The 14,232-nt window shown below is 35.5% G+C and overlaps 1 protein-coding gene across 9 annotated transcripts in view; it reads left to right on the top strand.

The window, feature by feature from the left end:
- FNDC3A (fibronectin type III domain containing 3A) overlaps positions 1-14,232 on the top strand; it is a 198,404-nt gene that overhangs the window by 174,380 nt on the left and 9,792 nt on the right. For all 9 annotated transcript variants that reach the window (XM_032294622.1, XM_032294623.1, XM_032294630.1 and 6 more), the window contains 9 exons: positions 975-1,113; positions 2,129-2,197; positions 3,117-3,235; positions 5,228-5,333; positions 5,421-5,596; positions 11,419-11,532; positions 12,273-12,422; positions 12,525-12,808; positions 12,928-13,140. In XM_032294622.1, the coding sequence (XP_032150513.1) occupies positions 975-1,113; positions 2,129-2,197; positions 3,117-3,235; positions 5,228-5,333; positions 5,421-5,596; positions 11,419-11,532; positions 12,273-12,422; positions 12,525-12,808; positions 12,928-13,140 (1,370 nt within the window). The remainder of the gene's footprint in view (positions 1-974; positions 1,114-2,128; positions 2,198-3,116; positions 3,236-5,227; positions 5,334-5,420; positions 5,597-11,418; positions 11,533-12,272; positions 12,423-12,524; positions 12,809-12,927; positions 13,141-14,232) is intronic.

Below are 14,232 nucleotides of genomic sequence, written 5' to 3'. Positions count from 1 at the left end.
GGCAGTTCAGAGAATAATCAAGGATGTCTCCTTTTGGCTTGAGCAACTAGGTAAATGGTAGAGCTTTTTACTGTGGGGAGAGGAAAAGAGGGGCAAGTTTAGAGAGGAAAAAATTCTGATTTGATACTGGACTTGACGATCTTTAAGTTCAGTAGAGGAGACAAGGTAAAAATATAGGTATACATTTCTATAATAGAATAATCCCTAGATTGGAATTATATTTCTCTATTACTTTATAACAAATTATCCCAAAATTTAGCAGCTTGAATAAACAAACTTATCTTACAGTTTTTGTGGGTGGGTCAGCAATTGAGAACCAGCTTAGCTGGGTAATTCTGATGCAGGGTCTCTATGAGGTTGTAATCAAGATGTCAGCTGGAGTTGCAATCATCTCAGGGCTCTACTGGGACTGGAGTCTGCTTTCAAATTCACTCGCACAGTTGTCACCAGGAACCCTCAGTTCCTCACCACGTGAGTTTTTGCATAGGGAAGTTACACACACCATCATTTCTGCTATATTCCATTTGTTAGGGTGAGTCATTAAGTATATCACACAAGGGAAGGGAGAGTAGACTTCACCTTTTGAAAAAAGGAGATTCAAACAATATATGGACATCTTTCTAAACTCACAAAGAATATTAAAAGAATAAACAAAGCAAGCCTAAAGCCCATCAAGAATCACCAGATTATAGTTTGTTCGTTTGATTCCTATTTAGTATCAAAATGTTAGGTTTTACACTTATATTCCCACACTTATATTCCCAGGACTGATTCTAAAAGGGGAAGTACAGTTGGATACTCTTCATATATGCCAAGTCTCTATTGAAGACAAGCAATTCTCAAAGAACAAGCCATTCCAAGCTAAAAATGTATTTATCATTTGATTGAAGCTGTTTGTCTTATCACTTTGTTCATTAAGCCAGTATTATTAGGTTTCAAATGTATTATTTTATGTCTTTGTGCTCTCATCACAGGTTATTGCTTACAACTCAGAAGGTAAAAGTAATCCAAGTGAAGTAGTAGAATTTACTACTTGCCCTGATAAACCAGGCACACCGGCAAAGCCTTCAGTGAAAGGAAAGATACATTCACACAGTTTTAAAATAACTTGGGGTAAGATATTATGCATATTTATACATGATTACTTTTGTGTTGGATTAATTTGAATATGAAGATAATTTTTAAGATATTTGAGTAAATTTGTTATCTCAAGCCAGTCCAAAAAAAAATGGGAGCATCACTCATTAGAGATCTTTTTTTGTGGAAAACCTTATACAGAGAAACTTGGGATCCACTGTAAGATTATGAGCAGCGTAGCACTGTGTGAAATGAAGATTACTGAACTTGCAGCTAAAGTCACCTGGGTCATCTGGCTCTCATGAGAAATGAAAACCATTCATTTGAAACAAACATTTATCAAGCACCTGCATACATACATAATGGAAAAACAAAGATTCTATAAGCTTGATCCTTGCCTGAAAAATCCACACCAATAAAAATACTTCAGTGATATTTCTAATATTAAAAATTTCAAACAACCTTAACATCTAAAGTAAATGGAGGCCTAGCATGGTGGTCCACACCTGTAATCCCAACACTTTGGGAGGCCAAGGCAGGCAGATCATCTGAGGTCAGGAGTTTGAGACCAGCCTGGTCAACATGATGAAACCCTGACTCTATTAAAAATACAAAAATTATCTGGGCGTGGTGGTGCTTGCCAGTAATCCCAGCTACTCGGGAGGCTGAGGCAGGAGAATCACTTGAAACCAGGAGGTAGAGGTTGCAGTGAGTCGAGATCACACGGTTGCATTCCATCGAGCCCAGGCAACAGAGCAAGTCTCCATCTCAAAAAAATAAAAATAAATAAAGTAGATGGAATATCATGCACCCATTAAAAATTGTTATAGAGAGCCATATTTTAAATATGGAAAAATATGGTAAATTAAGTGAAAAGCAGATGACAACAGCATGGAGTTAATTGGGTATTGGTATTAAGTCACTGCAGGTGATTCTTTAAAAAAAAAAAAAACAAAAAGCGGTCCCAGTTTGGTAACTGCTTATTAGGATTTTGTAATCATTTTGATGTTGTTATATACCTTGCCTAAAACCACTTTGCTTCTTCGGATAGATCCACCAAAAGACAATGGCGGAGCAGCCATCAATAAATATGTAGTGGAGATGGCAGAAGGTTCTAACGGTATGAATGGATATTAAACACTGATAGATTTATTCCAGGTAGTCTCCTTCTATTCTTTATGGCTTTATATTTTATGTCGTATATTCTCTTTCTTCTTGCTTTTCATAAGGTACCATAAAAAGATGTTTACTTCACTTTGGGCTGTCCTGTTTTTTTTTTTTTCTTTGTTTGTAGCACTTAGGATTTTGCCTTTTATGACCCACTTTAAATTGTAATCTCCAGAAATACAGTGAATCAAATGTAAGAGTGCTGTACATCTATATCAGTACATTTACATCTTCTTTTTGTTCTCATTTGTTTACATTGCTCAGCCTCTGTACACCTAGACCAAGTTATTAGATACCATGAAGTCTTCTGAAGGTTAATTTATTCAGTTAGATTTATATGCAGATATATTAGGGAAAGATTAACTTCCAAAATTTAGCTCACATCATACTAGTTTTAGTAGTAGGTTTTATGACTAGTGAACTTTATTCTTGAATCACACATTTAGCAGTTTTATTTCTATGAAATGACCTATTTCCTGCAAAAAAAAAAAAAAAAAAAAAAAAGGATGTCTTTTAATTAGGACTAGACTTCCTGTGATACTGGTTTTTTGTACTCTTTGTGTGCTATAATGTTATTACTGGACCAGTAAACACATTTAAAATGCTTAATTAAAAGTAAATTATCAATCTAGGCCAAAGTCTGTGCAGAGTTATAGAGATATTTCACTTCCACAAAGCCATGCAGACTCGTCTAGGAAGCTGCACACATAAAGAAAATTAGATCATTTCCAGGAAACTGAAGGAAGCCTAAATTGTTGCTGACAAATTACATAAATACTTACTTTGTGAAACTAGGATACGTGATGTGTCCATGATACCAAAATGTTAAACATTACCTAGTATCTGATTGAACACAATTCCTCACCTTACAGGAAACAAATGGGATATGATATACAGTGGCACTACCAGGGAACATCTTTGTGATCGACTAAATCCAGGCTCTTTCTATCGCTTACGAATTTACTGCATCAGTGATGGAGGACAGAGTGCGGTAATGCTTATATGTAGATTCTTTTTTGTTGTTGTTAAGTTTGGCCAAATGGACTAGGATCACCAGATGCCACTTCAAATATTGAAACATATCCACAAATGAAGAAAAGTAACTTCTGTAACCTGGGTGGTTAATTTTGTAGTGACCAGAATATTCTAATATGCTACTTAGCTCGCAGTAAGTATTCAGTATATATCTATTGGCTGGTTGGTATTCAGCTTTGGAAAAACAAATACATGAAAACATTGGAGAAAATTTTATAAAGATAAACTTGGGAATCATGCTCGATAATCATACTACGCAGAAACAAATAATTATAGGCTGATTTACTGCTCCATAAATTATGTATGTGAGGATAAATCATGAAACAGCATTTACTGTTTAAATCTAGTTTCTAATATTTACTTATTTCAAAAAAGTTGGCCATTATTTTATTAGACTCAGTAACCAAAATGAACTTAAAGTGTACCATTGATATAAAGACATAATGTTCTAGGGACGTATGTTTATTAATAATAGTAATTTTTTTTTTTTTGGAGAAGGAGGCTTACTCTGCTGCCCAGGCTGGAGACTGTAGTGGCACAGTCTTGGCTCACTGCAACCTCCACCTCCCAGGTTCAAGCAGTTCTCCTGCCTCAGCCTCTCGAGTAGCTAGGACTACAGTCACCCGGCTAATTTTTGTATTTTTGGTAGAGACAGGGTTTCAGCATATTGGCCAGGCTGGTCTCGAACTCCTGACCGTGTGATCCTCCCATCGTGGGGATTACAGGCGTGAGCCACCGCACTCGACCAAGTGATTTGTTTTTTAATGAATTAAACCAAGAATGCTTTCTTGGATCATTCATAATTGCTATTCTTTTTCAAAATGGAATTTGATGCAATGAAAGCATTCTTTTCTAAAAATGAAATATAGGCATTTTGTTGAAAATGCAAGTAATGTGAAACTGAGTGTGAGTCCTGCCCAACTGACTTGTGCTCCAATTGCTTCATTTTATCCAGTATGAAAATCTTCCTGGATTTAAGAAAAACAGCCACACATACACATGCACACAATCCTTTTCTACTACAGCATTTTACAGCATTTTTTTATAGGATAGCTTTCTGATAAAAAGATGATCAAATATTTTGTATTTCAAAAGAATGTAATATGTTGCAGGTAGGGAATATGGGACTGAGTTTGTGGCACTGTTTTTAACAGAGTGTCTTTGGAAATAAAACAAAGGTTTTTAAAAATATAAATATAGCATAGAAACTAAAAGCAATACCAAATACCTAGAAAGATGCCAAATACCTGGAAAATCTTACTGATTTTAGAATTATTTTTAGGTGGAAAGGATGAAGGAAAGATAATTTTTTAATATATATGTTAAGCCTGGTGCAGTGATGAATGTGAATAGTCTTAGCTACTCTTGGAAGTGGAAGGACTGCTTGAGCCCAAGAATTTGAGTTCATACCTGTGAATAGCCACTGCATTCCAGTTTGGGCAACATACCAAGACCTCATCTCTAAAAATAAATAAATAAATAACTCAGTGTTTAGGTTAAAAATACAGTCTACAGTAGTAAAGTAGCCAAAATATTCTAAACCTGACAATAAGACAAACAGCATATACAGTATATTAAAACATCTCTCCTTAGAAGAAATTTATGGATACCTTTGGAGAAGATCAAAAATATTGCCCATTAAGTTGTGTTGGAAGTTGTTTTTTTCTTTAGTTATGGAAAGAAAAGGAAAGGAATGATCCATTGAAGTTCTTTTTCAGTAACTTGCTTTGTATATAGTAGTTGCACAGTACATGTCCTTTGTCTATGAAAATTTTGAGTTTTTATTTAATTGAATTTTGTTTTTTCACAACTTTATTCCTTTTTAGTTGATAATCAAGTACAGTTTCAAATTATCGGTGCAATATTTGTGTTTATATTATTTTTCTTTACCACAAGCAATCTGATTATTTGGGGCATTTTTGTTTTCTTTTTGCTTTTGTTTTGGCAGGTCTCTGAATCTTTACTTGTGCAGACTCCAGCTGTGCCTCCTGGCCCATGCCTCCCTCCCAGATTACAGGGTAGACCCAAAGCAAAAGAAATACAGTTGCGATGGGGTAATTTCCATTTTGGTAATAAATTATAATTAAGTTAGAACGAAAAGTATTTGCCTTGTTAAAGTGCATCAATCTTTCCACCTTTAGGACCTCCTCTGGTTGATGGTGGATCACCCATTTCCTGTTACAGTGTGGAAATGTCTCCTATAGAAAAAGATGAACCTAGAGAAGTTTACCAAGGTTCTGAAGTAGAATGTACAGTGAGCAGCCTTCTTCCTGGAAAGACATACGGTTTCAGACTGCGTGCAGCTAACAAAATAGGGGTAAGAAGACTGTGCTGGTAGAATAATAATCACAGTGGTGATATATGTTTCATTTTAACATATATCATCATATCCATTATTTGACCATTTCGCTTTCAACATAATGATTCCAAATTTTACAATTTTTAATAAGTCTACATTGATAAATACAAGAAAAGTCAGTATATTCTGTAACTTAACTGTTATGAAATCTCAGTATTTTTAGGTCCCACTTACAGTTGGTGACACTTTGGACTTCAGCTGGGCTAGAGTTTACCTTTTAGGCAGTGTTAATAGAGTTTACTTAGTCAATTTAAGAGTAGAAGTAAGATCATAATTACTGAAGTTTTTTGAGGCTTTTGAGTTTTTTGAAGCTGATTGAAGTTTTTTAAGGCTAAAGTAGATTTACTTTCAGTTGGCAACTAATTATGATTCATTTTTTGCCCAAGTGAAAAAAAAAAAAAACTTGTGCTTTAAACTACTCTGGTTTTGAATGTATTGTTTGAGATATTATTTATGTATTTAATATATAACTCCAAAAAATGGACAAAGTAGGTAATATCTCCATTTCACAACTAAGGAAACTAGGGCTCAGGAAAGCTAAATATTTTGCCCACAGTCCCACAAAACTAATAATTGATAGAAGTAAGCTACAAACCTGAGTTTGTCAGACTCTCAGAGCCAAAGCTCTTTTCACTCAGCTATGTATGACACCTCTCATCTCTCTGCAGTAAAGCAGGTTCCCTGAGGACAAAGCAGTAATTTCCTACCTCAGCAAATCAGTTTCTTTGAATTATTCCATAATTAAAATTTTATAAAATTTAACTGACAGTTCTCATTTACCCTTATTTTAGTGAACTATACTATATTTCATATCTTGTCCAACAGTTTTATATTTACTGTTTTATATTTATATTTATAATTTTTATAATTTATTTTAAATTTATTTCTGTTTGTCTTTTTGAAAACAGGATCTCACCCTGTCGCCTAGGGTGGAATGCAGTGATGTGATCTTGGCTGCAACCTCCGCCTCCTAGGCTCAGGTGACCCTTCCACCTCAGCCTCCCAAGTAGCTGGGACCACAGGTGTACACTACCACACCTGGCTAATTTTTTCATATTTTTAGTAGAAAGGGGGGTTTTATCATGTTGTGCATGTTCGTCTAAAACTCCTGGGCTCAAGAGATCTGTCCACCTTGGCCTCCCAAAGTGGTGGGATTGTAGGCGTGAGCCACTATGCCCAGCCTAAATTTCTTGTATGTCAAATTTATATACTTTGGTAGCTCTTACACAAGTCATTCCTTTCTATAAGAAGCCATCTTGTCAGCCTCACAAGGCTGCAACACACTAGATCCCATCTATAATACTTATGTCTTCATTTATATTTTCAGGTTTGTGATAATTTGTCAAAATCTCCTTAAATAAATATTTGCTTTCCATATTTCCAGAAAATATACATTTTAGACCTTTCTAAAGCTATTCCAGATTTTAAGATAAAAAAGCAGTAGCTCATGACTGTAATCTCAGCACTTTGGGAGGCCAAGGCAGGCAGATCACCTAAGGTCAGGAATTTGAGACTAGCCTGGCTAACATGGTGAAACCCTGTCTCTACTAAAAATACAAAAATTAGCTGGGTGTGGTGGCGGGCGCCTGTAATTCCAGCAACTTGGGAGGCTGAGGCAGGAGAATCATTTGAACCTGGGAGGTGGAGGTTGCAGTGAGCCAAGATCATGCCACTGCACTCCAGCCTGGGTGACAGAGTGAGATTCCTTTTCAAAAGAAAAAAAATTATGCCTCTCAGGGAGCAGTACTGATAAATAATGTACTGTAAATACATTATTTACAATTTTATTTTAAATAAAAGCCATTCAGCATGCTAGAATGGTGAAACTTTGTCATTATTTTATTGTTGATATGAATTGACCTTGCTCAAAAAGGGGGGCTCAAAAAATGACATACATCATTAAAAACTTTTTTAAATCCCTATAGGACTTGAGGAACAGAATCCTTCAGTTATTATAAACAGTTATACTAAACCTCAAATGTCTATCATCTAGTTGCCCTCTCCATGCTCTCCATGAATTAAACTGAATTATCTGTATGACTGACATGTTTTACTAGGTCACCTTCTAACATGTATAACAGTACTCTTTATTTGTAGATACCTTTGTGTGTATGTGTGTATATAGACAGATAGACAGATTTTTTTTTTTTTTGAGACAGGGTCTCTGTCATCCAGGCTGGAGTGCAGTGGTGGATCATGGCTCATTGCAACCTCCATCTCCCAGACTTAAGTGATCCTCCTGCCTCAGCCTCCCGAGAAGGAGGGACTACAGGTGCACCACCACCATGCCAGGATTGTGTTTTACTTTTTTGTAGAGACAGGGTCCCCTTATGTTTCCCAGGTTGGTCTTAAACTCTTGAGCTCAAGTGATTCCCCCACCTTGGCTTCCCAAAGTGGTGGGATTACAGGCATGAGCCTCTCCTCTTAGCCTTTTATATTACTTATTATAAATCATTTGCTGCCACTGGCAGTCTGTAAGTCTAAACTATTAAATGACATATTGGGCAGACATTGTGGCTCACGCCTGTAATTCCAGCACTTTGGGAGGCCGAGGCAGGTGGGTCACTTGAGGTTAGGAGTTTGAGACCAGCCTGGCCAACACAGTTAAACCCCGTCTCTACTAAAAATACAAAAATTAGCTGGGCATGGTGGCACATGCCTGTAATCCCAGCTGCTCTGGAGGCTGAGGCAGGAAAATCTCTCAAACCTGAGAGGCAGAGGTTACAGTGAGCTGAGATCATGCCACTGCATCCAGCTTGGGTGGCACAATGAGACTCTGTCTCAAAAAATAATAATTAATAAACTATTAAGTGACACATTTATGTTTGGAATTATGGCCGGGCATAGTAGCTCACGCCTGTAATCCCAACACTTTAGGAGGCCGAAGCTGGCAGATCACATCCGGCCGGGAGTTCAAGACAAGCCTGGCCAACATGGGGAAACTCTGTCTCTACTAAAAATTAAAAAATTAGCTGGGTTTGGTGGTGCCTAAGCCTTTAGTCCCAGCTACTCAGGAGGCTGAGGAACAAGAATCACTTGAACCCGGGAGGTGGAGGTTGCAGTGAGCTGAGATCGTGCCACTGAACTCCAGCCTGGGTAACAGGCTCTTTCTCAAAAAATAATAACAACATATTTGGAATTTTAATTTTCAACTAATCGATCAGGTTTTCAAATTTATTGTTTTAAATTAGTAACTTTTGAACTACTAATAAAACTGTCTTCCATAATTCACTGATTTTTACGTGATATATTTATTTTCAAGATGATCTCAAGATTACTTTTAACAAAGCAAGTACATTATATCACCATTTGCTCTGCTTTGTAAATTTGCCATCTAGGATTTTTGGGTAGTATTTATGTGAAATGAAAGCATATTCTCTAGTAGTTTCTTCTATAACTAGAGGTTTTTGTTTTGTTTTGTTTTGTTTTTTGCCATTGCTTCTAACAGGATATAGTTACTATGAGTCCATTAAATATAATGGAAATGTGAATAAAGAATTTACTACACGGAAGACTTTAAACATTTGATTTTAAACAAAAATATGAATATGATAGAAACCAGTAGTGTTGAGCAGTGCAAATATTTGAAGTTGGTGATTTGTGAAATAGCCCATTATTGCCTTAAATAAAATCACAGTCCACCTTGTTTTATACATGTGATAGTATAAAAGGTTTCTTTTTTTATTTTCCTTTTTCTGAGATTTATAGATTAGTGTATAGCTTTAAATTATATAAAGTATTATGGTAATTTTTTTACATGTTAATAAAAATTTTAAAGTTGATATAAAGTGAACTTATCTTGTGTTTATAAAATGCAAGATCCCTTAACATTTATAATTATGTAGATGAAATAGTTTCTGTAAGGAAGTTGGAGTTTTGATTTTACCCTTTATTGATGTTAGATTGTGCAGATTTGTCTGTATTTTCTCACCATATTCAATGATACTTTTTTCGTAAGATTGGTCTTCAAGAGCAGTATTATTTGTAATAACTGATGAGTATATAGATTAATTTTATTCACCGTATTTATACTGTGGATTTATGGCCAGAGGTTGAGGTTATTTCAGGAGAGTTGATGACCTTCATTTAAAGTCTAGCTGAAATCAATGCTGTAAACAGAAGGAAACATATACATTTGTTTCTGTTTGCCATGTATTTTATTTGCCTTGATTTTTTACTTTACTATAAACAAGTTACATTCACAATCTTAGCCTGATTTATTAATGACTTGTGATGATACAAAATGATGTATATTCCCTGTGCAATCAGATTTGGAGGAAAAATGAAGCACTTAACATTAACCGAAGTCACTAATACTCTCAATAAGTATGGTCAAGGGGTGAACTATTTTCTTTTGAAAAAACTTTTTTAAATTTTATTTTTAAAGTATTATACTGTTATTTTTAGGGCTAATGGTTACATTGAATAGTTGCTTTCACCTTCTTAAGGTTTGTTACCACTATGCATGAAACTTGACACATTAAAATCCCTCCTGTTTGGTAAGTCTACTGTTATTAATATAAACATATTTATGGGTGATTAATACATGTTTTTTCTATATTAAAAATGATGTAAATAATTTGGAATAATTTTAATGTTAAGTCTTTGTTAACAACTGAATGTTTCCATAGAATTTTCTTAGAAGATGAGTTTCCTAAAGAGTTTTCTTATCTGTCTGGGCGCAGTGGCTCATGCCTGTAATCCTAGCACTTTGGCTCAAGTGGTCCTCCCTCTGAGACAAGAGGACAACTTGTGCCCAGGAGTCTGAGAGTAGCCCGGGCAACATGGTGAAACCCTGTAAAAAATTTTTTTCTATTTTTTACAGGATTTCACCAGTCTCTGTAAAAATTAGAAAAATTAGCCCAGCATGGTGGTGCACACCTGTAGTCCCAGCTACTTGGGAGGCTGAGATGGGAGGATGGCTTGAGCCTAGGAAGTTGAGGCTACAGTGGGCCATGATTGCACCACTGCACTCCTGCAGCCTGGGTAACAGAGCCAGACCTTGTCTCAAAAAAAAAAAAAAAAAAAGAAGTTGACCTAGTTCAAATTGCCTGAACTTGTGCGGTGACAAGTAGGTTTATTTCTGATCATTATAATGATGTGCCCCTGTTAAGCGAAAATACCAGCGTATTAGGGCTTTTCTTTTGCTAATGAGCTTTAAAAAACTGATGACTAGAAATTTCTGTAATTGTTCTTCTGTATATCAGGGGGAGGAATTTGCCAATACTGAATAAAATTTTTTATATTCTGGGTAATGTATGTTAAAAGTAATTATGAGAGAGTGATCTTTTCAGCATGGAACAGAAAAAAATCTAATTATGGTATAAAATAAATTTATAGAACAGTATGTTGGTAAATTTGATATGGAATATAATGCCTAAGAAAGATTCAGGAAGTATTAAAAAAATAAAAATAATTTACACCTACCATCTCCCATGCTTTTAATTAGTATCAGTTTCTTCACTCCTTATATTTCTTCTGAATTATTCCACCCACCTAATTCCCTAATGCCTGCCCTTCTTACAAAAACCAGTTCCTGAAGAAATAAGGGCAGAATAAAGTATAAGTAAATGAAACTTTAAATTTAATTTCTCTCACCTTTACTTTCATGATTATTAAGTCTTTTTAGCTTATGTGAATAATTACAGAATTATGACCAAATTCATCTTGAAACATAGGGAAAAAGACTTTAATTATTAGTGAATCTTTATGCAGTTCTGTGCAATCAGTGGGAATTTAAGGGTGAAAGATAAAAACACTAGTTATATTTGTTTTTCTAGTTTGGACCATTTTCAGAAAAATGTGATGTTACAACAGCCCCTGGGCCACCAGATCAGTGCAAGCCCCCTCAAGTGACATGCAGATCTGCAACTTGTGCACAAGTGAATTGGGAGGTATTATAATTTCCATTGACTTATGTCTACTTTCTTAAGTGATTAGAATAGTTCATATGAAAGAATAAAGATACTGTTCATTTTTACCTCCTATATTATACAGAGTAAGTCCTAGTTTAATTCACATGAGAAACAGCGACTTCTTTTTCCTCTTTGAAGAATTTGAGTAAGGTGTATTTGCATTACAAATATTTAGACTCCTGTTCATTATGTGTTTTGTATTTTTATGAAAGACTTTGTCTCAGTACTGAGATATTTCAGCCACTGGTAAGTTTAATGTTCAGTACCAGACATGTATAGGAATTAGTAAATACTATTTCTCTTATATTTATCCAGTACACATCTCCAGTGTACTTACTGTGGATAGTAATAATCAGTAATGATAATTGTGTTTTCAGTTTCCCTTGAAATTTAACAATGAACATGTTGGTATGGTTTTAACATTTCATATTACTTAATAGAATTATTTTGAAGTGTATTTACCTTAAAATACTCTTTCTAAGTGACTTAGTCATATTTCTACTTCTAATTCAAAACAGTTATATTTTTGACCAATCTTAAATTCAGATAGTCTTAATGAATAAAAAATGTAAAATTGAACAATTTTGATTGTGGTTAAATGTTTTAAAGAAATTCAAAAGCAATCTAGTTTTACATGTGCTCAGGTAAAGAACATTTTTGGCCCAAAGCTATTTAAACAACATCAAGACTAAGACCTTTATTCTTTTCTGAATTTAAAGGTTCCTTTGAGTAATGGAACAGATGTCACTGAATATCGATTAGAGTGGGGAGGAGTTGAAGGCAGTATGCAGATATGTTACTGTGGACCTGGTCTCAATTATGAAATAAAAGGACTTTCACCAGCAACTGCCTACTATTGCAGAGTCCAGGTAAAGATGATCAGTACCTTGTCACTTAATCCAGAGTTTTATATTTCATTGGCATATTCACAGTCATGACTTTGTTAACTTGGAGGCTCTGTTAATTTATAGGCTCTGAGTATTGTGGGTGCAGGTCCTTTCAGTGAAGTAGTAGCCTGTGTGACTCCACCATCAGTTCCTGGCATTGTGACCTGTCTTCAAGAAATAAGTGATGATGAGATAGAAAATCCCCATTATTCACCTTCCACATGCCTTGCAATAAGCTGGGAAAAGCCTTGTGATCATGGTTCAGAAATCCTTGCCTACAGCATAGACTTTGGAGATAAGCAGTCTTTAACAGTGGGAAAGGTTACAAGCTATATTATCAACAATTTGCAGCCAGATACAACATACAGGTATACTCTAAAAATCATGTTGATTTTTTTTTTTTTTTTTTTTTTTTTGCCTAGACCAGAGAGACACTTTAAATATAAAACAATCATAAACCAATTTTTTTTTTTTATGTGGCACTTAGAATACGAATTCAAGCCTTGAATAGCCTTGGAGCTGGTCCTTTCAGCCATATGATAAAATTAAAAACTAAGCCTCTCCCTCCTGATCCACCTCGTCTGGAATGTGTAGCCTTTAGCCACCAAAACCTTAAGCTGAAATGGGGAGAAGGAACTCCAAAGACATTGTCAACCGATTCTATTCAGTACCACCTTCAGATGGAGGATAAGAATGGACGGTAGGTTCTTTAATTGCTTCTTTACATAGTTTGTTAGGTCTTAAGTATATAATTTCTGTAACTGTTATAAGTAGACCAAGTGTGGTGGCTCACACCTGTAATCCCAGCACTTTGGGAGGCTGAGGTGGACAAATTGCTTAAGCCCAGGAGTGCAAGACCAGCTTGGGCAACATACTGAGACCTTGTCTCAAAAAAAATTTTTTTTAATAAAGTAAGTTTTCAAAAACAAAGTCAATATTGTCATACAAAAGTGTGTTATTTTTAAAATATCAGAAAACACAATGTAGATTTCCTGTTTATAATTTGTGAGTAGAATACCAAGAGAAAAAATTAAGTGGGCTACTCTGGTTGTTTAACCTGTTGTACTGTCTTCATGGTAGTAAAGACACCTAATCTTGGATACAAAATTAACTCTTCAATGTTTATTTCTAACAGGACACAATTTTTTTTTTTTTTTTTTTTTTTTTTGAGAGAAGGTGTCACTCTGTCACCCAGGTTGGAGTGCAGTAGCACTATCTTAGCTCACTGCAGCCTCTGCCTCCAGGGCTCACACCATCCTCCCACCTCAACCTCCCAAGTAGCTGTGACCACAGGTGTGTGCCATCACACCTGGCTAATTTTTGTATTTTGTAGAGATGGGGTTTCACCATGTTGCCTAGGCTGGTCTTGAACTCCTAGGCTCAAGTGGTCTTCCCACCTCAGCCTCACAAAGTGCTGAGATTGTAGGCATGAGCCACCATGCCTAACCAACACAATTTTATAGTAAATGATTGTGATTGGTTTCAGGCCTCTTGAGATCCTTGAAGGCAGACATTGTTTCAGTCTTTTCCACACCCCTGACATGGGGCCTGCACACTAATTGAATACAGTTGTTTTTCACTGTGTGATCTCAGATTCTATAAGTTCCTTTGCTAATCTCTGTCTCATTCAGGTTCTTTTCTGTGCCTCTTTTATATCTTCATGTACATGTTGTATTATTTCCTATATAATGTGCCATATACTGTTGTACTAAATCATGTATTTGAGTTACAGTGTTAACTCTCAATATTTGTAATATTATTCAAATGCCAACTAGGGGCTATTTATCACGTT

The sequence above is a fragment of the Sapajus apella genome, unplaced genomic scaffold (assembly GCF_009761245.1).
Source record: "Sapajus apella isolate SASKATOON/1434 unplaced genomic scaffold, GSC_monkey_1.0 scaffold32, whole genome shotgun sequence".
NCBI classification, from domain to species: Eukaryota; Metazoa; Chordata; class Mammalia; order Primates; family Cebidae; genus Sapajus; species Sapajus apella.
This window is presented reverse-complemented; position numbering and strand designations above follow the sequence as displayed.